We start from the raw sequence: 25,571 nt of genomic DNA on the forward strand, positions 1-25,571 counted from the left end.
GGTATCTTTTTGTGCGAGGAGGAACATGATGAGCACTGCCAGAGCCCTACAAAATGACCTCCAGCAGGCCACTGGTGTGAATGTCTCTGACCAAACAATCAGAAACAGACTTCATGAGGGTGGCCTGAGGGCCCGACGTCCTCTAGTGGGCCCTGTGCTCACTGCCCAGCACCAGGGAGCTCGATTGGCATTTCCCATTGAACACCATAATTGGCAGGTCCGCCACTGGTGCCCTGTGGTTTTCACAAATGAGAGCAGGTTCACCCTGAGCACGTGACAGAAAGGAAAGGGTCTGGAGAAGCCGTGGAGAATGTTATGCTGCCTGTAACATCGTTCAGCATGACCGGTTTGGTGGTGGGTCAGTGATGGTCTGGGGAAGCATATCCATGGAGGGACGCATAGACCTCTGCAGGCTAGACAATGGCACCCTGACTGCCATTAGGTATCGGGATGAAATCCTTGGATCCATTGTCAGACCCTATGCTGGTGCAGTGGGTCCTGGGTTCCTCCTGGTGCACAACAATGCCCGGCCTCATGTGGCGAGAGCATGCAGGCAGTTCCTGGAGGATGAAGGAATGATACCATTGAAGGGCCACCACGCTCACCTGACCTACATCCAAAAGAACACCTCTGGCACATTGTGTTTCGGTCCATCTGACATCACCTGGTTGCACCTCAGACTGTCCAGGAGCTCAGTGATGCGCTGGTCCAGATCTGGGAGGAAATACCCCAGGACACCATGCGTCGTCTCATTAGGAGCATGCCCCAACGTTGTTAGGCATGCATACAAGCACGTGGGGGCCATACAAACTACTGAGTACCATTTTGAGTTGCTGCAATGAAATTTCAGCAAAATTGACAAGCCTGCTGCATCATTTTTTCACTTTTTTTTTTACATTACCCAGTCCATATTAGTATAGATATCCAGCATGATATTTTTCCCCATTGAGATCTGATGTGTTTTCAAAGTGTTCCTTTAATTTTTTTTGAGCAGTGTATATATACATACATACATACATACATACATATATTCATGTGAAAAAGAAAGTACACCCTTTTGGATTCAATGGTTTTACATATCAGGACATAATAAAAATCATCTGGTCATTAGCAGGTCTTAAAATTAGAAAAATACAACCTCAGATGATCAACAACACATGACATATTACACTGTGTCATTACATACCAAAATGGAGAAGCTGTGGGTGGCAAACTAAATAAACCCTATGAATCAGTTGCTTGTAGAGCCACCTTTAACAGTAATAACTCGAAGGAATCATTTTCTATATGACTTTATCAGTCTCTCACATCATTGTGGGAGGAATTTTGGCTCACTCTTTTTTACAACACTGCTTCAGTTCATTGTGGTTTGCAGGCATTTGTTTATGCACAGCTCTCTTAAGGTCCCGCAGCATTTCAATCGGGTTGATGTCTGGACTTTGACTGGGCCAGTGCAACAGCTTGATTCTTTTCTCTTTCAGCCATTCTGGTGTAGATTTGCTGGTGTTCTTAGGATCACTGTTGAATGGCCCAATTTCGGCCAAGCTTTAGCTGTCGAACAGATGGCTTCACTTTTGACTCTAGAATACTTTGGTATACAGAGGAGTTCATGGTCGACTCAATGACTGCGAGGTGCCCAGTCCCTGTGGCTTGAAAACAAGCCCAAATCAACACCCCTCCACCACCGTGCTTGACCGCTGGTATGAGGTGTTTGTGCTGATTTTCTGTGTTTGGTTTTCACCAAATGTGGAGCTGTGCATTATGGCCAAGCATCTCCACTTTGGTTTTCTCTGTCCAAAGGACATTGTTCCAGAAGTCTTGAGAGTCGGTTTGTTCAGATGCAACTTTGCAAACCTAAGCTGTGCTGCCATGTTCTTTTTAGAGAGAAGAGGCTTTCTCCTGGCAACCCTTCCAATCAAACCATACTTATTCAGTCTTTTTCTAATTGTACTGTAATGAACTTTAACATTTAAGATGTTAACTGAGGCCTGTAGAGTCTGAGATGTAGCTCTTGGGGTTTTTGCGAGTTTCTCTGAGCAGTGCACGGTCTGACCTCGGGGTGAATCTGCTGGGCCGTCCACTCCTGGGAAGATTTGCAACTGTCTTGAATGTTTTGCACTTGAGAGTAACCTTCCTTAATGTATAATCAAATTGTTAAAATTGTTTGAAAATGGCCATATGTCCATTCCTAGATTGATGGCAGCAACAACTGCTTCTCTAAGATCATTGTTGATGTCTTTCCTTCTTGGCATTGTGTTAACACACACCTGAATGCTCTAGAGTCTAGACCAGCAAACTGCCAAAACTTCTACTTTTATAGAAATGATCACACTTGCTGATGATCAGTTAATCAAAGATGCCTGACTGCTACTTACCCTCTAAATTCCTATGAAAGCAGTAAAGATGTACTTAGTTTGTCCCCTATAGCTTCTCCATTTTATTTTGTTAAATAAACCATGACACAGTGTAATATGTCATGTGTTGTTGTTCATCTGAGGTTGTTTTTACCTCATTTTAAGACCTGCTAAGGACCAGATGATTTTTATTATGCCCTGATACATAAAACCATAGAATTCAAAAGTGTGTGCTTTCTCTTTTACGTGACTGTATATGCTGATATTGTTGATAAAATTGATTTATTTCTAACAACCAGTTCTTTCCAACTGTCATTTCAGCAGACCTGATTCAACAATCAATTTCCGTCATTGCTCAAAAATATACGCACACATATTTCTCTAGTGAGATCCTTTGAGCAATATCTGAGAGTGACAGCTTCCTCCCTGAGCACCACCCCAAATCCAGCAGCTTTTTAAGTTTCTACAAGCTTGTATTTCGGATTAACTGTGGATTTTAGGAGCGTATTTATAGTGATTTCACTGTGAGGGAGCAGCCTTTAAAGAGACACAGGCTCAGATTTGACCTGTGATAGTGACCTGACCCAGAAAACATTCCATCAGGGCTGCTGCTGACCCACACACACACATATTCAGAGGGACAGACACTGAGGGACAGTAAGGCCACGCGGGCGCACGTGCACAGACACTAATCCCCTCAATGTGTTTAAGTTGTCTTGATCATCTGGTCTTGGCTGTTTGCATCAACACAGCCCTGTTTCACCTCCTCAGGTAACAACACAGAACCCTCAGGAAGTCCTGACACAGGACATCAATTTATGACTGCACTTATATCGACTTGTATACTTGCCAACATAGACAGAAGAGTCCAATGTTATTCTTAAGTCCAATATTATTTTTAACGACCATTTCCAGTACTGATTATTATTGATTACATTGTCCAGTAAATTATATGCAGAATCAATATTATTATTATTATTATTTTTGGACAGCAACTAAATAAACATCATAAAATGGATAGTTCTGGTCCTTTATAATGATTGACTGAGCCGCACTCGAAGCTGTTGTAAAATACTCTATAAAAACACACACATGTGACCTCACTGCGTCTGTGTGTCATTGCTGAAGAACAACTTTGACTGGTGGAAAAATTATTGAATTATAATTTGCTTAATGCATAGCTGTTCTAAAACCACTGTAAACCATGGCTTCTTGAGGCTTCTTGCTTTATTTGAAAACAACAATAAAACTTTATTATTATTACTATTATTATTATGAAAGAATCATTAACCAAAATAAAAAAAGTGTGACTTTCGGTAAGAAAAAAAATATTTTTGAATGATTACAAAACAACAATATATCATATTTATATTTAAATAATAAAAACAAATATAATTATTATTATAATTATTATCATAATAAATTATAAGTATTATGTTTTATTATTATTATTATGAAAGAACCATTAACCAAAGAAGAAAGTGTGAATTGGGGACATCTTTTTGGGTAATCAAAAAGGGCAATCTTATTTTTTATTATTATTAATAATAATGTTATTTTTTATTATTATTAATAATAATATTATTTGTATTATTTTATCATCATCAATAATAATAATAATGTAATTTGTTATTATTGTATAATTATTATTATTATTATTATTGAACCATTAACCAAAGTAAACTGTCAATACAAAATATTGATCAACTAGCAGAGATTGGTTAATCTCTACAAAAGGCAACTATAATAATTCTGTGAATATGTGCTATAAAATCATTTCCCAGGTCCCACGAGGGCCTGATTTAGCTGTGTAAGTGTGCTGCATTACACTGCGATGACCCACTTCTACACTACACCACTGCACATGCTGAAGCTGATATGAAAACTACTGTAGAGCACAGAAGTTTGAGCAGTACAGGTTGTTAAACTGGAAATATTTGTGACCGGGCTTGTGTCAGTTCAGTTAAGATCTATTTACATGTAAGCAAAACTCCGCTGATCATCTCACCTTTTTAACCTGAGCTTCCTTTATCTTCTCCAGAGCTACTCGGATCTTCTCAGCTTTTTGTTTGGCAGCTTGTTCCTCCTAAAGACATACAAACACAGTCACCAAATGGAAATACATTCTGAATTATTGTACCGATATGTGGGGTTCCTCACGACTACTATATGGTTAAACATTTGGACATTTGATGAGCTATAAGACCCAGAGTGCACAATCCTCACATTTACCTGACTTTTCCAGCAAGACGCCATTGTAAAAAGGGTTATTTTGACCTTGAAGAACAGTTTATACAAAAATATAAAGAGGAAAATAAAGGCTTAAAAAAAAGCAGCACTAAGACATCTGTTGGTAAATACAATCGGAGCGCTCTTCTCCTGGCATTTGCATCTAGTAGCCCTTTAGCGATCCCTAATACAGATTCACCTAGACAGATTACAGAAAGCTGCTTTTCAATAGTCACATTTAGATTTATAGGTCCAGTCGAACAGAAAAATATCCCATCGTAGCAAATCTGAAGCTAGCCCACATCTATTCCTGACTGTTCTGGCCATTGCTGAGGTGTGCAGATCCATACTCAGAGCAGTTTAATGTCCATGTAAATCCGGAATGGTCGTCGGTGAGATTACTGACGAATAAATGACCGGAATCTTTTTCCAACAGCATAAATGATTCCCAGAGAGAAGCTCTTCTGCCCAAGAGCATAAAACGCATCTAATACAACCAGCGGAGAGGTGGAGGATGGGCAGATCTAGCTACACTTTACTACCTCTCGTCTACTGGCTAATCTCTCTCTCCCTCTCTCTCTCGCTCTAAAACAAAGAGATGATCCCTCCCCTTTTACTGTCAGATACACTTCTATCAAGCCCTCCCCTCCTCTGTTTCTGTGTGTGTGTATTTGTGTGTAGTTGCGTTAGTCTGGGTTTGGGATTGTGCGGCATCACAGTGCATTATCCTCTCACACTGAATAACACACAAATACACATGAGAAAACAGGGCACATAAAAACTGACTGCAGCTACAGAATCATCCTAAAATCTGGACACACACATGCCTCCTCATTTTAACTAACAAAATGGCAAATGAGGGAATTACAGCTCAAGCCTCTTAACAGTACACATCCTCCCCTGACTAATGCTGAGCACGGCGGCTACAGGAATATCAAACAGGAGCCACATACATTTACTCTTACTTATTTTGATCAGATTAAGAGATTGTATTTAGTTAATAGTGTATTTTCTTCATGCTTCTGTGGCATGAGCTCACCGACTCACAGACAGCATGCGGAAATAGGACATAGCTGACACAGAAACACACATATTAAAAAGAAGCGTATCCCAACATATTCTTCTACAAGAATGGCCTGGTCTGATGATCAGAATCCAGATATTATTAGTGGCTTATGGTGATACCACTACTGAATTTCAAGGCCTCAAGGCCTCAATGCCAAAACTGAATGACCCTTTGTTTAAGAAGAAAAAAAAGACTTGTGCTAAAGCGTCAGCAGAAACTGGCCAGCAGCTGTTCTCCTGACCCATAATTCTACATCACAAACCACCTGGCAGCAGAAACTACAATTATCTGTATTACTCCAATATCAAGGCTTGTACAGGATCCAAGGTTTTTCGGAAATTAGGAGACCAGTGCAGCTTTTGTAGTACGAGGAGAGAAAAAGAAATCTCTGTGAACAGGTGTGTCCCCTGAGGGCAGACTTAATAAAAGTGGAGAGGAGGAGTATGACGAGAGACATGAACCCTGTAGGTGTTAGAACCTCACAGACATTACGTGACGTCAGCATAGTGCGTATAGCGGTGGGTCACAAATAACAGCTGAATCTGAATACATTTTCACAAGACTGTGAAGTTTGTTTACTTAAGGATAGAACTGAGTATTCATTTGCACCACCTTGTGAAAAAGAAGTGTGCTTAATGTGCACTTGTAGTGTACTTCAAAACTTAAGAGTATATTAAAAAAAACTCGCAGATAATAATATTAATGAAATAAAAGGCCACTTTCATGTCTGTTTCTTAATACACTTAAGTACTTTTTAAAAGTGCACCTTTTAAAAACGTTAAATAAAAAATTACATTTAAAATGATTGTTTTAATATTTTTTCATGCATTGAAGTACATTTATTTTGATGTGTTGAATAACATGTAACATGCACATGAAACAGAACAGTATTTATATCGTTTTTACCTCTTGTACACAACCACGTCCAAGTGATCTGAGGGCGCGCGCGCTTCCTGGTGTGTGACGTGTGCGCGCGTACTGGCTTCAGATCACTTGGACGTGGTTGTGTACAAGAGGTAAAAACGATATAAATACTATTCGTTTTCTCACACAAACCGCTCGTTTCGTGTCTTAGGCCATCAATGTGTACTTACGATGGGGAATTGTTTAATTTGGACTTCTCTGTGCATGCTCTTTGAGGTGGTGACCTGCATTATATGACTGACAGACAAGAACGGTTTGACCTAAAAATATCAAAATTGAAACTACTGCGGAAACAAAGACACCTACATCTTGGATGCCCTTGAGGTAAGCTAAAACATATCAAAAATTAATTTCAAAGTGAACTATCCCTTTAACTATCAAAGACAACATAATTATGAAATTACACAAAGATGTACTGAAATCCTACATAAATGGTTCAAAAAGGCACTCAAGTTCAACTAATTGCATTTAATATAAATTTTAACTATAATACATTTATTTAATTGTAGTAAATATGTAATTAACATGACATTTAGTTTGCACTCAAGTATATTTTATCCGTAATAAGTACTCTTTTTAAAAGTACGCTAAAGTGTGCTTTTTTCACAAGGGCAGTGATGAACAGAGGACTGAAAATCTAGGTAATGAAACCTCCCGAGTGCAAAGAGGATTAAAGGCACGTTCACTCAACTCCTGCAACCAATCAGATCATCTCAACCGACTCCAAAGCCTCGCTAATGCCGCCACAACACAGCTGACACACTTTAGATAGCGTCCACAGCAAAACAGCAAAGAACAACACAAGAAATGACAGTGAAACTTCACTTTCAGCACATTCATAAACAAATTTCTCACAGATGATTCGCCAAAATGTAAAATATAGTTACCATGAGGTTGTGTTGGGTTTAACACATTATAAATATCAGCAGTGGACGTCACTGGTTAGGCTTCCATGGGTCGATACGCCACAGAACAGTTTAACAGGATGAGCTGATCTGAGCTAAGAAAGCTTAAATCCTGCAACCTGTTTAATGGAGGTTTGGTTTACAAACATCTTTTGTTGAGCAGGTAAATCCTCAAAAAAGTGTAAACAAACACTGGTTGCTTATGGGAGCGCAACACTTCTGTGTGATGGGACTGTAGCCCGCTGTTTCTAAAGAAACTCAATCTCTACCTAGAATCCATCTGTTGTGCTGATCACGTCACTCGCTACCTTGCGGGTCCGTCTGCCACCTGTCCACAGCTAAACGATCTTAGGGTGTACCTATCTAAAAAAACAGGTACATTCAAACCCTGAGGGAGCACACAGTCATCACTTACAGTCATTATCACAGATGTTGTGTTACATAAGCAGTGACGAAACAAAGTTTCCTTCCGTAATAACAGAAGCAATGATGCTGCTGATCTAACAGCAATTATAAATGATCCATTTCCAGTTTTCAGCCTCATGTCCGAGCATAATACTTTTTCTCAGATGTCCAAATGTTTAACCTCTAAATGGAATGAGCTCCCCAAAATCCTTTAAACATCTTCATGCATATTTAATTATTTGATTTGGACACTCCGCAGTGCTGAAGAGCTGCCGATAACACACAGCTCAAAACGTATTTCAAAACATGCACGCATGAACATGCTCTCCAGATAAACCTTAAGTAAGATAACAGTCACAGTGCAAAACAATTTGTTTTCACGAGGATCTCTCAGATGCTACAGAGCCCCTAAGGAGACATGGTGATTAAAAAAAATGAGATGGAGTAAAAATGATATTGCAATGCTTTTGCGTTCCCCCTAGAAAACGTGCACTTTGCTAGCTAAAACTATAACATTATCTTGCGAAAGAATTGTGTTGGTTAAAATACCATTTTTCCTCCCATTTCACATCATTTTCAAGCGAACGCAAAAGCATTACATTTTATCTTCCCAGCTTCCCTCCAAGCCCTTTAGGGGCTCAGAACAGATGCATCATTATGTGATTTAAACATCCCTCACTAAAATGACAAATTATAAAGTGGATTGATTCAGTAAATGTCATGCGTAAATGAACATGATAAAAACATGCACAACAAAATTTTAAAATGAATCCATGAACCTCTTTACACCAAATTCTTTGAGTTCTGAAATATTATACTTTTTAATTCTGTCAGGTAAGTTTTTTTTTTGTTTTTTTTTCATGATTTTGAGAAATTAATTAGCATTTATGCATTTGGCAGATGCCTTTATCCGGCACATTTGAGAACATTGCTTACTTTGGCTGGAATTAAACATGTGACTTTTATTCATTTATTATGGATTTATTATTCACATGTCCAAACCTTTTTTTTTTTTTAAGAGAATTTTGTGCAGAAAAATGTTCATGAATATTTTAGCATTTGTGTTGTTTACTTGTCAGACTTGTTGTGAATAGGCCTTAAAACGTAGTGCACTATGACTATATTAACAGTACATAAATGGAGAGTTTGAGTTAATAGAGGCCTGAACATTCTTGTTTTGTTATAGAACAACACAAACACTGAATGTGATGTGAAGTATCCATGCACATCATTTTGCATCAACCATTTATTCTGATTCATCTAATGAACTTTGATTTACTAAACTGACTAGGTACAGACGTGGAATCAGCATGACGCCTTTATTTCATTAGAAGAGCTTAACGTAATGAAAACTGATGGAAGAAAAATGGGTGAAAATGAATCATGCCGTCATGCATAGAGGGGTTAGAAAGCCACTAGGAGAAACTCAATACATCCAGAGGTGGAAAGAGGGCGTCACCTTGGTCAGCAAGTGAGAGGGCTTTCCTGCAATGCTTTTCAGAATGAGAGAGGTCTCCCTGTCCAGATACGAGTGCTTTGTGCAGAAAGAGAGGAGAGACAAGAGTCATTAGTGCTTTGATTAATAAACATTAATCATTGTTCATAGTGTGAAAGCATAGGGGAAAATTGTGAGCAATAATCGCTGCAACTAGATAGAAAATGGTCCTATCGAAACAGTTGCATGTCACAAAACATATGACTGATTTCTCTATGGACAATCACTGTGGTTTGGTATAAGATGCCATAAGCATTTTATTTTGCTTGTTTTTTTTGTAATAGCGTGCGTTTGCTAAATGAATAAAATGTAGTAATAATAATAATAATACATGGAAATTGATGTCAAAAGAATCTGCTAAATGATTAAAATATAATAAAAAATAAACAATTATCATGCATTTTATGTAATCTGTATTGCACACTTAAAGTACTTTATAGGTATCTGTCATTTCAGTTTATCTTGAAAAGAGACTCTCATTGGCTGGGCCCTTTTAGCCACTCAGAAAACTTCATAGAAGTTAAACCAATAACAAAATATTGGGTTTTACATTTTCAGGTTTGTTTATGACTTTGGAGGGTTTGGGAAAAATATATGCGGTTGGGGTCGGGTGTCCAGGTTTAGCAAAAGTTTGCAAACGACTGAATCACTTATCTATCATCGTTTATCTATCATCAATCATCTGTAGGTCAATCATGTTTGTCAGTAAAAATCTGTGGGATAGAAGGATAGATTAGTGAAATCCCTCCACATCAATCTTCTCTGTTCAACCACAGAGTCAAAGGAAGCATGCAACTCATTGACTGCATTCAGACAGCTTTAAATAGCTTCCTAAATCATTTCATCTGTGATCACACACTCATTCTGTTCAACAGACTAATTCACAAAAGCTGCCCGGACAAACAGCAACAGGGACAGAAATACTAATCGCCCAACAAGAAGTTGGCGTTTTTTGGCAATGTGAACGAGCCTTAATGAAAAGAAATGGTGCATGATGGCTTTCATTTAATTTAAGAAATAAAATGTAACTGATGCATTTGAGAAGTCCGCATTTATTTAACCATACCAACAATGTTAAACCTTTAAATATTTGGGTTAGACTACTATTAGCAAATAAATACAACCCAAACTGCTGCAAAATCACTTATCTGTGTAATTAAGTCTGCAGTCAGGGTAAAAGCCGCTTTTATTTGGTTTTTCAGTCAGGGATAGAAACAACTCATTTTAATGCTTAATCTCCTCTGCTAGAGGCCTGACGAACTCGGTTCCATTCCAAAACCTACATAGGCAGCTTTTTAAGCACTCGAGACTGTTGCAACAGGTAGACAGCATAATCAATGCCAATAATAATCAATATTCTCAACCCTTATGTTCTCCAAGGTACCCCACTGTACTCAAAGAATATTCAAAGTCTTCTTCCTCCAGTTTTTCATCATTGCTAGATAAGGATTACATATTTTTTATATATATTTTTCTTCACTTTCTACCCCATCAAATATTTTAGAACTTATCATAACTACAAAAATGTGTCATTATACAAATGCCCACAGAAGATTTTATTAATTTGCATGACTTTTCTAGGTCTAGAAATGACACTTTTAAAGATAAAGCTCCTATATATAGGTTTTTCAAAACAGTGGGAACACTGTTCCTTCAAAGAATTTTTTTTCTTTTGAAGGGGTGATTTAAATTAAAAAAATCTTGATTTTTAGATTTTAGTTGGTTTATTTTAACATGTGTTTTGTCTTATTTTAAATCATTGCATGTATCCTTCAAAGAGAACCCATGTCTCCATTAGAGATTTGAACAATACAAAGCATTACCTCTCTTCTTACCTCTGAACTCGGCTGGTCCTGTCCGTCCTGTAACCCGTCCTGATCAGACTTGGGTTTATCGATGTCCAGCGAGTCCATGCTGGACGCAGAAGCAGAGTTAATACTAGAGCGAGAGGAATGGGCAAAGGACCGCACCTCATGCTCCGTGACCGTACCCACGGACCCTGTCCTGCGATGATGATGATGATGATGGGAGGCCGGCCGCCTCACAGTGGAGGAAGAGTACGGTGCTGAGATCGTAGAGCCCAAGGATGTGGAGCTCTGCCTGGCTGCTTCGTCCATGCTTTGGGAGGCTTTTTCCAGCTGGGCTGTGATGTCATCCAGAGAGAAGTTGGATGCCAGCGAGGGTCTGCTGGTGGCACTGCCCACTCGGACCGTAGATGCGGGCGAGGCGCGGGTACTGCTGCTGGTGCTGCCGCCACTGCTGCTCGCCCCTCCGCTGCTGCTTCCCGTGTGCTTAGTGCTGTGACTGCGGCCGGCGGGGGGCTTCTGGCGGACTTTGGGGTCGCCGGCCAGTCCGAGGCGAGAGGAAGCGCTGCTGGGCTTACCGATGGTGCTGAGCTCCTGCTCGATGGAACAGAGGTCTGCCATCAGAGCATCCAGATCCACTGCGTCACCCTGGTTCAGTGCCTCTGTAAGGAAACAAACATACACACACCAAACAAACATGTAAACAAACCAGCTTATTTTAGCATGCCAATATTTATTTTTGCCAATTAACTAAACTCCTTAGCAAACCCTGTCTGTTTTGGGCAGACGCAGAGTTCTGTGACCATTTTGTATATTCCTAAGGGAACTTTTCCAAATCACCATGAATTCTAGAGGGGAACATCTATTTTGAAATAATTATAATTTAATTGTGAGTTATTGTTGAATACACTACTGTTCCAACATTTGAGGTCAGTAAGATTTAGTTTTTTGGATGAAATTTGAAATGAAGTTTTATTCAGCAAGGACACATTAAATTGACCAAAAGAAATTTATAATGTACTTCCTATTAATCAAGTAATACAGTTTTTTTTTTCTTATCACGGTTTCCACTAAAATATTAAGCAGAACAACTGTTTTCAACATTGATAATAGTAAGAAATGTTTCTTTAGCAGCAAATCAGCATATCAGAATGATTTCTGAAGGATCATGTGACACTAAAGACTGGAGTAATGATGCTGATAATTCAGCTTTGCAATCAAGGAATATATTACATTTAAAATATATTAAAATAGAAAACTGTTATTTTAAAGTGTAACAATATTATTAACATGAGACTTTTTTCAAGTCAAGTTTTGAACAGTAGTGTATATAGTCCCTCATGAGGTCATAATGACATTAGAATGTAAAGCCCCCAATGAATTCAGTGATTGGAGAATATGTAGGCACTTCTTCATGAGACAATACATAATGATTCATAATGATCCTTGTGTAGTCTAAAATGACATCAATAATTTTGGAATCTATAGCCCCTGCATGAGGTCATACTGATATTAGAACATTAACAATATAACATTATCAATAATAATAGAATATTTTGTAATGTAGAGTGTATCCTGTGTATACCGTTGATGTTATAAACGGAAAAGCGGTAGGCCATGTTGGCCATGTTTGTCTCTTGTCTGAGAGGTGCTTTCTGCAACTTCTCTGGTCTCCCATCATCTAGACTCTAAAGACAGAAAAAAAGAGTGATGAGACTTCACATATACAGTAGTTTCACCTGTGTCAGTACTGTTAATAAAACTGTAGAGGGATTTCAGGACTGTCTGATTAATTTAGAAAAATACAGATTATCACTGATGTAATAATAAAATAAAAAAATCTGATTATTCTGTCATTCATTGTTAATACATTTTGTTGCATAACATTTAAAACTAATAAAAGAAGCTTAAATAGTAAACCAAACTGCATCTACGAGGATACTGCACAAAACAAGTTCTTCACGCTGCTTAAAGCCTCATGAGTTGTGACATCACAGATGTAATCTATACTGACAACCATGACATGTGTGAAATTATTAGCATCACTGCACCTAATACGGGTCTCTCAGCCTCACCTTTGTGAGTTTGTCGAGCTCTCCGAGCCATGCTCCAAACATTTTGTCCAGGTCCTGGTCCTCTTTATCGCTGTCCTCCTCTGCAGCGTGATCTAGCTCATCATCTGAAAACTGCTCCATCTGAAACAGAGCACAGGACTGCTCAGAATTCATGGGAAATTAGACTTTCAAAAGGTGATTTACTCTATTTTAATCGTTTATCCAAACTAGTTGTTCTGTGATAATATTAATATTTGTAACACAGAAATAATGACACTGTGATGTTGAGAAGACAGTGTGTGAAGCTGTTTAAAACATATCAGGGACGTAATAAGAAATAATGAGAAATAATCCAATTCATATTTAAAAAAATAAATAAAAAATAATATTAATTACAAAATGTGACATTAAGTAAATGAACACTGTCCAACAGCAACAGCAGCAGGTAGACTTACAGCGGGAGTCCACATCTCTCTGAGCCCATTGATTTTTAACAGACCCCCTAAAGCATGCGGTGGGTTTGGTGGGGGGTAATTGACAATTAATAGGGGAAAGTCATGTGAGAGGAGGCAATGCCTCCATTGCGCTAATTGGATATGACTGGTTATGACTGGTTTGTGTGATAAAATCCCACCTCTTGTTCTCGTGCGTGTTAGCGAATGAATTGAATGAACAAAATTATGGCATTAATGGGAGGACTAATTAAAAAGTAAGTAAACAACTCAGCCACTTTGATATCACAGCTTTATGTCACGTCAAAATCAAACTTGAAATGGCTGAAAACATGATGACTGGGGTTTGGTGAAAGCTGTACATGTTTCAGAAAAAAATAAATAAAAGCACTGTCTATCAATGAACATTTGACAGTCGTAAATTTGACATATGACCCTAAAACATGCTGCTTTCGTTGGGCTCTAATGCACATGTGTTACTAAAGCCTCAGATTCAAAGCTTCAGATTTAAATCATACACTGCCCTCTGCTGGCCATTAGGACACATTAAGCCTGATACTGCATGACAGACTTCACAAATTAATGTTACTCAAGGCCAATGTTGTCACTACAGTAAATTATGAAGTTCTTATGTAACATCACAAGGCCGAGTTTTCTTTGAGCTCAGCATTCAAAGTATGAAAGATTTATCGATAACAAGAATCCCGTCATGTAGAATCTAACACTAAGCAGGACAGATGGAGACCTGGTGTGTGTGATGTACTCATCTGAATATATCAGTGTCTTATCATCATGTTTATATCAGATGGTTTGGAAATCATCCTCTCCCGTTGTAAATGGTTTTGGCAAGCTTAGCAGCAACGCATTTCAATGGCTGTTATTACACAGAGCCATTAAAACTCTCCAGTGTCTAATGTTTCTGTACCACACATCAACCCTCAAATGATAACACACACTTTAATAAGTAGTTTCACGTTTATCTGCTAGCCTCAATGAACAAAATAAGCACTGTTACACTGTGCGTAACAGAATGAGCGTAATCCTCTTACGTTATTAAAATTCCTCTCAGGTACTTTGGTCTGAAAATTTCCCGTCACTGGTGAGGAAACCTCGAGGACCGACTGTACCAGGGCACAGAAATCTCCAACGTAACCATGTTATGGGGGGAAAAAATAGACATGGGCTATTTACAGTAGTTTTGTTGGAACAGTTTCCAAGCCAGACGTTCTAAAGCCAGCATTCCATAGGTTATGTACGTACGATATGCAGGGGGGGTCATTTGCAATCTGGCAACCCTGTAATTGTGGGTCAGTCTTTCTCAAACATGCAGAAGGAAACTGGCCAGTGGGATGATGAAGTGTTAGCCAGATGTTCCAGAGTTTAGATCTTCATCAGAACAGCCGGCAAGATCATTAGAGATGGGGACCAGAGACCACCGCAAATGTCTTAAACACCAGCACAGCTGAAGAATTATCAACATCACTACAGTACATGTCCAATGACCAGCTTAACAAAAACAATCTACTATATTATCACGCTATCACTGTACAATGATGATTTCATAAATAATAATACCATGGTAATTTGATATACATCACAGTTCAAAAGTTTGGGATTGATAAGATTTATGTTTTTGAAAAAAATAATACAATTTAAAAGAACTGTTGTCTATTTGAATATAATTAAAAATGTAATTTAGTCCTGTTTGGTAAAGCTGAATTTTCAGCATCATTACTCCAGTCTTCAGTGTCCCATGATCCTTCAGAAATTATTCTAATGTGCTGATTTGCTGCTCAGGAAACATTTATTATTATTATCAATGTTTAAAACAGGTGTGGTGCTTCATGTTCTTTCCAATAGAGCAGTATTTATTTAAAATATTTATTTTGCAACATTATAAATGTCTTTACTGTTATTTTCGTTCAATTTAATGTGCCCATGCTGAATAAAAGTATTCATTTATTTATTTATTTTTTCAAAAAAAAAGAAAAAAAGAAAATCTTACTAAAAACCCAAACATTTAAATGGTACTGTATATGATGGTGCTGAATAATATATATTCATATTCTATGCTTTATGAGGTAATTCAAATCACTTTAAAGAATGTCATGGTACGTCTCCATTAAAAGAAATAAAGAAATAAAAAAGGCCAAAATGTATATGTTATACTTATACAGTATAAAGAGATGTCAGCTCATGGGGATCGGGGTTCGATTCTGGCCTGGGTCAAATCACAACCCTATTCTTCCTCTCGCTCAGTCTCTACTTTTCTGTAAATACAGTCTAAAAAGCCCCCTAAAGCCTCAAATATAGAGTAACTGGTTCGTGCTAAATTCTAAACACATCGGTCTCAAGTTTCTGGAAAGTTTTCAGATTCAGATTCCCCTTCTCGCATGTCCTCTTGGCTCGTTTCCACGGCCCAGATCTTCCGAGCTATATCAGCAATTGTTTATGTTTAATCTGTGGAGAGAGAGAGTGAGCGAAACCAGGGAGAGAATTAAAGGGAAGCGGTTCGAGAAGCTGTGCTACAATTAGCTCCCTGCGGTTAGCAGCCCTGTGATTTGGGCCTAGACTGGCAGGCCCGGGGTGTGGGCCGCTCTGCGTACGGTACAGACACCCAAACTGTGGTCCCTGCTGACACACACTGGAAGAAGAGCGAGTGAGTATGCGTGTGTACATGTGACAACAACATCATCACCAGAAGGTCTGTGATCGCACGTGCTGCGAAGTCATGCCACGGTAGTCTAGTCTATTAGATGCTGGACCGGATTGCTTGGCTCGCACCTTGTCCGTTTTATGCAGATCCCGTCTGGAGAGACAGCGGCCACGTGTAGCGTCAAGCCTGCAGAGGAGGCATCTGTTTCCCATCACTGCCTTACACATTCCACACACAGCAAGCTCTTCGCTCTGATGGAGTAAAGCAGGCGCTCCTGTTGCCTCCTACACGGGAGAGCTAGCAGCGTTAATACTTATTAAAAACAGCAAAATGTGTCCTACCAACACTGCCACGCTCTCGCTGGGTTCACATTCTGTGAGCTTCTTGCTTTCTATTTCAGATCCCTTCAACATAATTATCATCAAAAGAGATTTTAAAACAAGCTACTGCAAGTGCACCATTACCTAGATGCGTCAACTAGAAACAATGATGATTTCAGGGTGCTGACGTATTTTCTGGGAAAATTAGCCACACTGGGTCAAAATGTTGAGAGGAAAAAAACAAACATGACTTATAACTCACATTACATTCAGAAAAATCATAAAATACCTGTAAACAAAACACTATAAACGTGAAATTTAGTTCCCATATAGTTCACAACAAATCCTTTAAATTTAACAGTATTTAGAACAGAACATGAATGAAAAACATAAGGATAAAACAAACACAAATTATAGTGACATTGATCATAAACAACATTTATTATAAACGCCAAACCTAAACTGGAACTACCGGTGTGTGGGAAAATATCTTTGGCTTATTCGGCATGAATCCAAATGTGCAAATCTTTTATGTGCTTAATTGCATTATATAAGTTGCTTCAGAATGCAAGTTGCAGCATGTCTTGGATAATTATTTTTTGTTTTACTTACATTCTGGGAAAATACTGTACTTGATGGGTTGCTGTCGAGGAGTATCTAGTTCAGGGGTGCCCAATCCTGGTCCTGGAGGCCCAAGGTTCTGCAGAGTTTAGCTCCAACTTGTCCCAACGCCCTTGCCTGAAGGTTTCTAGTAATCCTGAAGACCTTGTCTTGCTTTTTCAAGTGCGTTTAATTGGGGTTGGAGCTGAACTATGCAGGATAGTGGCCCTCCGGGAGCAGGATTGGACACCACTGGTTTAGTTACTGAAGACGGCTCCTGATACTACAATGGTGTCAGACGCTGCACTGTCATCTACTGACATGGATCAGCATGATCATCTCTGAGTTTAATGTCACTTACACTGATATTAGTGAAGTTTTAGAGCTTTAGTTTTATCTGTCAAACAACAACAAAAAGCAACTTGGGCATCACCACTCAAGATTTTCTATATCATCAAATCTTTCCACCTTGTGTATGTCGTACCAATGTTTACAGTCGTTTTTTTTGTCTTCAGATATGTTCTATTTCTTCGGCCATACAGGTACTGATTTTCCATTGGTAAAGCACTATAATAAGTGTTTGTGATTGTCTAATTTTAGCTCTTCGCATCACCAAACAACACAGCATTACTAGCGCGTCTATACGGTAGCCAATGAGTGCAAGGATTCTCTATGACGTTTAGTGGAGCACCACAGGTCCACACATCAAATTCAACATTGTGTAATACATTGAGGGGGCGACCCACACTATACATAATTAAAATAGAATAATAGTTTTTGGAATAAAAAAAAAAAAAAAATCTACATAATATATACGAGTACAGTCTTTATCTCATGTGAGTGTCACCATTTAGATGACGGAACACAAAAACACAATTTAAATTCTAAATTTGTACAACTTTTTAAATTTGCACCAAACTACTGAAAGTATGAGCAGTATTATTAGTGTTACCAGCTTAACAAACATATTTAGTTAAGCGGAAAAAAATAAGTAATTATAATGAATGGCAGTTTAGAAGTTACATATTTAAATTTGAACTGATAACAAAACATAAACAGCAATGGAAACATTAAATCTGAGGGCATGTAGCTGTGCATGTGTGTAGGAGGACAGTCTGAACAGGAAGTGTGCAGGATGTAATGGATTCCTCATCCCCCTCGTGACTTCTTGTGTAAGCCATCCCTCAAGATGAGAGCCACGCCAAACTTATACCATGTCACAACAAACACACACTCCCTAGAGCAGTTCATCAAAATTTGTGATTCATTGCGTTCAATGACATTTTAGATTATGTAACTAACAGCCCATCAAATTCTTAACTGATCCTAGGTCAGAAAACCTAGAACAAGCACAAATCTCCACCCAAAGCTGCCATTTCATAATCAACCAACCTACCAGAGGAGTGCCAGAGGAATCCAGCATCTATCTGAGATGTGGATTTCCTAAGAACCCTGATAAATGAGCAGCTAAATCCTGAAGAATGAATTTAATGGTGATAACTGTTGGGCAGCTCCACAGATGTGCTGTAGCGTGCTGAAAATACCAGTGTATTTACTCAGTGATGCAGTCTGACACCAATGGATGGCAGAAAATCGGATGACCCTCGACAGACCAATGAGACCATCACAGTTGTCGGCTGGATCCCAAATGGCACACTCGTACGGACTCGTACACTTGGTGAGACCGCGAGTCTACATGAAGTGTGTCATTTGGGATCCAGCCAATGTATTAACATAATATAACGTAATATATATATACATACTAGCATTTTTTAACAACCCTTCTCAATGTTACAGCAGCCAGATATGCTTGTATTCTCAGATGATGTCTTTCCCATGATCCTAACTTCACGCTGTTTGCAAATGGACAACAACTGTGTGAATTGTGCTTCCCACTGCCTGACCTTATAATCTTTGATCTCTCGGTCAGAGGTCAGTATGTGTGATAAAAGCGGCCCATGAAACCCTGGTGTCTGGCATAACTTTTAAACTGGGAATGCTAAAGACACTAAGCATCAATTTACACCATTATCAAGCCCAACAGTGAAAGCATAATAATGTAATTTAAAGTGCATTGCTGGGGGCCTGTCAGAGGCTTTAAGCTCAGAGTTAGTCTACTCTAAAGCAGCCTGTTAAAAATGGATGCAAGGAGGCTTTGAAGTGGGGTTGTGACCCCTGTGCATTCTTCACACAACACATGGCGGGTCTCATAGAAAGAAAGTGTGTGTGTTATTAATGAGAGTATGGTAAAGCCAGGAAAAGCACAGATACACTGACATAAACCACAGACTGCAGCTCATCAATGCATCACCACATTCATCACCTGTGAGTGCATCAAATGACCGTACATACTCACAGTTCTAAACATGAGTCCACAAACGGGTTACATTAAATGGGTATAAATCAACAAGCAGAGGATACCATTCAAAAGTTTGGGGTCAGTAAGATTTTCTTTCTTTTTGAAAGAAATGAATATTTCTAAAATAATGAGAAAATGCATCATGGTTTCCACAAAAATATTAAGCAACACAACACTAAAAACAACTAATTACTTCTTGTGGCCGGCGTATTCACAACGAGTACAAATAGCAATGCAGATTAAGACTAGGCGATTTCCTAGGCAGATATTGACATGGGACTATATTGGGGTGAAGCACTGGCGAAGCACTGCTACTTGGGCGCAGAGATATCACGCAACACCTGAAATCCCCCAACTTCCATCAACACACCGCCGTGAATAGTAGCTGGCTATTTTTCCTACAGTAGACATAGTGAATGGCGATGAACATGGCAGATTTTGTGAGAGACGAAGAGGGTGATTTCTCAGACAGTCAGATCCAGAACCATACCTCTATGAACCAGAGTTTTCAGAAGAGGAGCTGCGTGCTATCTGAAATAGAACGACAGGAGGAGGAGGTTGCGATCGCTCGACAGCCTGAGGACGTGAGGATGAGAGCCAACACGAACTGGTGGTGTGAGTGTGGGGGAATATGCACACCTATGCCGACTGCAATAGAGTGTCTGTGCTGTGGCGAGTGGGACAAGGTACTGCCATCGATGACCAGGCTCAACGTGGGGGGATTTGAGGTGTTGCGTGATATCGTGAAGTAAGTGCTTCACCCCAATATAGTCCCAAGTCAATATCTGCCTAGGAAATCACCTAGTGCTATTTGTACTCGTTGTGAATACGCAGGCCACAAGAAGTAATCAAAAAATAAATAAATTTTTATCACTTTTACTCACCACATGCTAGCTGGCAACAAAGGATTCCATTCATTATGCTAAGCTAGTGGCAAAAATGCGTCTGCCCACCTATCTAAATGTAGGAAAGAGGGTGAATAAACCCTATTTCAAAAAACGGTGGAGTGTTCCTTTAACTTATGCAAAAAAAAATATGTAACTTACTGTAACAGTTATATGCATGGATTTGCTGCCATGTTAAAATAAATTGGCAGTGACTTCCAATTAGTCAGTACAACCCTGCACCCTTCAGAGTGCTCATTTCTTAGTGAGTGTGGCATAGGGATCCTCACTTTCAAGTGGAATTTCCCCCCAAATTGTGGGTTTATTTGATTAAAAGCATTCCTCTAAAATCATCAACATTACCTTATGTGACATTTGGAGGCAATAAACAGCTTTAACAGCAAGTGTGCATGAAAGCTTCCAATTATACGCCAACATCCAATGAATTTCCTGAAACATGACCTATGTATGAAAATTCACAGTCTTGGAAGGAACTGCGGACACGTGGCTCAATCCAAGCAATCCTTGCCCTTTTGCATCGATGCAAACCTTATCCAACCCCAACTACTGAAACAATGAGCTAGCAGAGGTGAAATTTACATGGGAAGCCAAATGGAAAAAAGAAGGAAAACATTAAGGGAGGCAACTAAAGGACGGGTACAGGACCTGCCAAAAGCTGGACCTGCCAATAGGATTGTGCTTTTGAAAATAATTCTATTAGTTGACTGAGTGGTCACGCATATGATGTAGAAATACACAGTTTACCATGGAGACTGAAGTATGTATAGCAAGTTTGAACTGTGATGGTAAAACCTGATTAAATTCTGTAGAAACCGTTAGAGCAGCATAATGCAACATTGGCTAGTTCCCACTTACCTGGCTTTCAGCAGATCGGTTAGAACTTTCAGGATAACTTTACATCACCTAATTAATATTCATGAGCCAAACTGATGGTTTATATTAAATCCCTATACATTTCTGTTCTTAAAAAAAAAAACGTCAAAACCGTTATGAAAGTAGAAAAACCTATAATCAGTGCATTTAGAGAGTCATTTCCATTCACAGGTCCAGCATTTATCCGATACAGATGTGGTTTATTCCAAAAGCTCAGAGCTCTGTGTCCTTGGGGGCTGCTTCAGTTTGCAGATCTCTGGTTTATTCACTCCAACTTCAGGAGCAATACAGATACAGAGATGGATTTGGTTTGGTTTGTTGTTGGGCTAAAGTACAGTAACCCTATGATGCCTGGGCATAATTACAAAGAAGCATCCACTTCCTTGAGGAGCACAAGTGGAAATGTTCCTCCAACCACATCACCAACTCGAGTTCAGTGCTCTCAGTAAGCATAGGGGAGCATTGAAGAGCGTTTTCCCACGACTACGACTACGGCACAGCTGTCATCCTCAGGGATGGGTGACTTGGGACACGACCGCAGTAAGCTCCTCGCACGAGGCAGATTCCAGCTGAGCTGTGGTGAGGATACAAGCAGAACGTCAAGGCAGAAAGAAACTGCTTCAAATAAGATCCAGATTTTCCTTCATTCCCTCTGCCTTCATCACGAAGAGAAAAACAAATGTACTCGTGGTGAGGACGAGCTGGCCTCAGTCATCGTAGGAAAAAATGAAAATTAATCAACAAGAGAGTCCAACTCTCAGCTTAATATTCCAGATGTGAACGAGGGAGCATGGAAACACACAAACACAACACATTCTCTCAATTGCGTACAAAACCACACTCAAAAATAGACCAAAAAACATCAAACTGGGGGGCTAAACGGTTGAAGAGTGAGGTTATTGGGTACACATTCAAAGTTTGAAAATATTAAGCTTTTCCTCCCTGCATTCCTCTCATTTCCTGCCTGTTTATCTCCGTTCTTTCTTGCGATTAGTGATTACTCCCGAGAGTAAGCGAGGAGTGTCAAAGGCAGTGAGCCCAAGACAGTCTTCTGCGTAGTCAACATAAACATTACCAGGGCGATGTTTAGACTGAAGTTAAGGGCACAGTGGATTTACGATTAAACTGTCTTCTATAAATGTTCAAAACAAAAACAGAAAGAAAGACATGGGGGAGAGAGAATACGAGGAAAAGAAGAAAGGAGTTTTATCTCTTTTCAGTATCAAAGGTAGGTCCCCTGGCAAACCACTGTGTGGGGACACCACACACACACACACGCACACAACACACACACACACCCGCATCTAGAAGGGGACCGAAATAGAAAAGCAAATCTTAAGAGAGGTTTGTGGTTCTCACGGGCAAATAAAAGCAAGTAACAGCACTATAAAGGTTATCACCACAGATCAAGGATAAGTTGACTAAATAAACATTGGAGAACATTCACAAAATTTAACCAAAAAGACTGTAGTAGGTCAATGACAAGAGTGTTCCATAGTGAAATAATAAAATAAAATAATCTTAGGAAACTTAAAAGAAAATTAGAAATGTTTCCTTGGCAACTAAAATAAATAAGTTTAAGTTACAAAAAGGTACTAAAAATAACTAAGCATAACAAAATAACTCAAATTAATTATAAAAAAAACAATACTATAAATAATATAGTAAATAATTCTACTAAAATAAATTAACACTGACTTTGACACACATTTTTATGAGGGTCTGCAGGCGGTCCTCTCTATGATGTCACTTCCTGTTTTAGGTTTTTGCATGTTGGTCACACCACATGACTGATTTGGTGGACAAAAGTTCCTCAAATACTAATAATCTGTGAAGCAGTTTTCTTAAAATTCATTATTTCCTCTAAGAAATAATAATAATGAAAGATTATGCAATCTTTACGCCAGACTTCCATGAAAAGGTTTTATTTTTCAGAATTTCATTCTTTGGCAAGCCTTCTTTCCTTCATTCAAATTTATCACCCTGACATTTTTTTACTTTATGCCCCCCAAAAATTACCAGAATTACCTTTCCATCACAAAAGAGCTGTATTCATGTATGAAATAAACTTTATGGTATTTTTGAATACATTAATAGATTTAGAAAAACAACAGCACACAACAAATGAGACCAGACGTAACAGCTTTCAAATGGTAAGTTGGATAAAGTGCATGACACATGGTGTCCTGGTAGTGTGAAAATCAGTCTCCTGCTCAACAGATGGCCCAGACTAACATAAATCATCTAAATCAAGTCAGCGCAGGTTGTCAGAAACCACATACAACAGACACACTGAGGTACAGGGATGCTGGTACTCAGCCAATGTCACTGTTTCTGGCACAATCCCTACATATGGGAGCGATCTTAGGCCGTATTCCCACTGATCCCACAGCACTGCTATGGCACTGAGATCCTTAAGCATTATTAAAGCAGCCATTTCTTCTACAAGACAGACTGAAAAACAAAAGTATGCATGTGACTGAGTGCCACGTTGTGTTCGGGGGAAAAACAGATTGAAATGTGAAAGACGAGACTGAAAAAAAGAGCAAGAATCCAGCTGAGGATGTGTGGTGGAAATGTTTAAGACCTCTCCAGCGGGAGCATTTTATCCAAGACTGATGGAATATGTCCTACTGAACAGGTCTGACAAACAAAGTCATGATTGCCTTTCCATTTACTGCACGGGGCCTGAATGGTTATTTCCACTACATTTTTTTTTTTCACTCTCTGCAAAAGTTTACATTCGATGCCTCGTTCTTGTGAGCTCTACATTCCAGTCTATGAGATCAGCTGCTCCAAGTTCCAGTAACACGCTAGATAGATACCTAACTTTAGTGTGTCTTTAGTAACATATGATGTTCTTTCACACAGGCCTATAGATCTTTGTCAAAAGCCATCATTACAATGCCAATTTGTCATCAATGTAATAACTTGCATTTTAAGACTAAGAAAAAAAGCAATGAATCTGACTTTTAGCCTGCTTAAAAAGCCTCCAGAAAGACATTTGGAGGTCTCATTCAGATCTGGCTCTATTCTAGTATGGAGCATCCAATTTTTTCACTGATCCACTGATCCAATCATCCACTGATCCAATCAATTCCTGATGAGTAAAGCAAGTTCTGCCCTACATATATTTTTTATTTTTATGAAATGTTCAATTTCATTCTAAATTGGATTATTATGGATGCAAAACGAATGCCTAAGAAAGTTACCACTAAAATCAAATCAAATAAACCCTGAATGGTTACTAAAAGCCTTGAAGTGGAAAATGTTTTTTCAGAAAAGATTTGAAAAAGTTGGGACAGAGTGATTTTAAAGACTCTTATCAAGGGTACAAGGCTCAAATCTGGACAACGACCAAGTGTACAACCTTTTTCACCGGGTTCAATTGTGGCTATTCATATTTCATGACCAATGACAAACAAATTGTTGAACTAATGATTCGCTACTGCTAGTCAGAGGCAGCTGGTGTTAGCAGACAGGACTTTCTTACTCTAGAGGCCTTCTATTTGGGCAAACATTTCAGAAATTGAAAATTTTTAAAACTTGAATTGAAAACTTAATAAAATCACAGCCAGAGTAAACATTACACCGGAAATCCACTGTAGGAATGAGGTACATAAAACTGGCTATTGCTCTGGGCGGCTCTGAAGTCACACTCACGCCGTTACGTAACCATGCGCTGTAATTGCTGTGTTCAATTGCTGTGTAATGTACCAGCCCTGTGTAAAAACAGTAGCTAGTCTACATGACCTTTCTGAGCTAAAGACAGAACATGAAAACTGTCTCGCTCCCACCCGAGCTACACCCATCACATATCCGTCACTGGACCGCACTTTTCCATCAAATAGTTCCTGGACAGAATTACACTGAGGACTCAGTGTTTCTCAAGCAAATTCTGGAAAACACTTCAAAGGGTTGTGTGATTATTCATGGCTACAATACCGTATGTGGAGGATGTTTTTAAATACTCCATGAAATCAATATTTTGTGGCTTTTAGTCCATATGTGCTAGCTTTGAGGTCATCTGTATACTTGTGTACTCCTTAAAGTTGATCAAATTAATGTTTGTCAATTTAAAGTTAAGCAATACTTTCTATTTCAAGAAAACAGACCAAAAATATCGATGATTTACATTATAACTGTGAACACAGGCTATAATCAACCAA

General features: G+C 38.9%; 1 protein-coding gene across 5 annotated transcripts in view; it reads right to left on the minus strand.

Moving 5' to 3' along the window:
• The window catches only part of raph1a (Ras association (RalGDS/AF-6) and pleckstrin homology domains 1a), a 72,575-nt gene that overhangs the window by 16,560 nt on the left and 30,444 nt on the right, over positions 1-25,571 (minus strand). For 2 of the 5 annotated variants that reach the window (XM_084422176.1, XM_084422175.1), the window contains 5 exons: positions 13,259-13,378; positions 12,769-12,871; positions 11,214-11,845; positions 9,343-9,417; positions 4,363-4,440 (listed from right to left, as the gene is read on the minus strand). In XM_084422176.1, the coding sequence (XP_084278302.1) occupies positions 4,363-4,440; positions 9,343-9,417; positions 11,214-11,845; positions 12,769-12,871; positions 13,259-13,378 (1,008 nt within the window). Of the gene's footprint in view, positions 1-4,362; positions 4,441-9,342; positions 9,418-11,213; positions 11,846-12,768; positions 12,872-13,258; positions 13,379-21,384; positions 21,839-25,571 lie in introns of those variants that run through there. The other 3 variants (XM_084422179.1, XM_084422178.1, XM_084422177.1) reach the window with 2 other exon arrangements.

The sequence above is a fragment of the Rutilus rutilus genome (assembly GCF_951802725.1).
Source record: "Rutilus rutilus genome assembly, chromosome: 10".
Lineage (NCBI taxonomy): Eukaryota > Metazoa > Chordata > Actinopteri > Cypriniformes > Leuciscidae > Rutilus > Rutilus rutilus.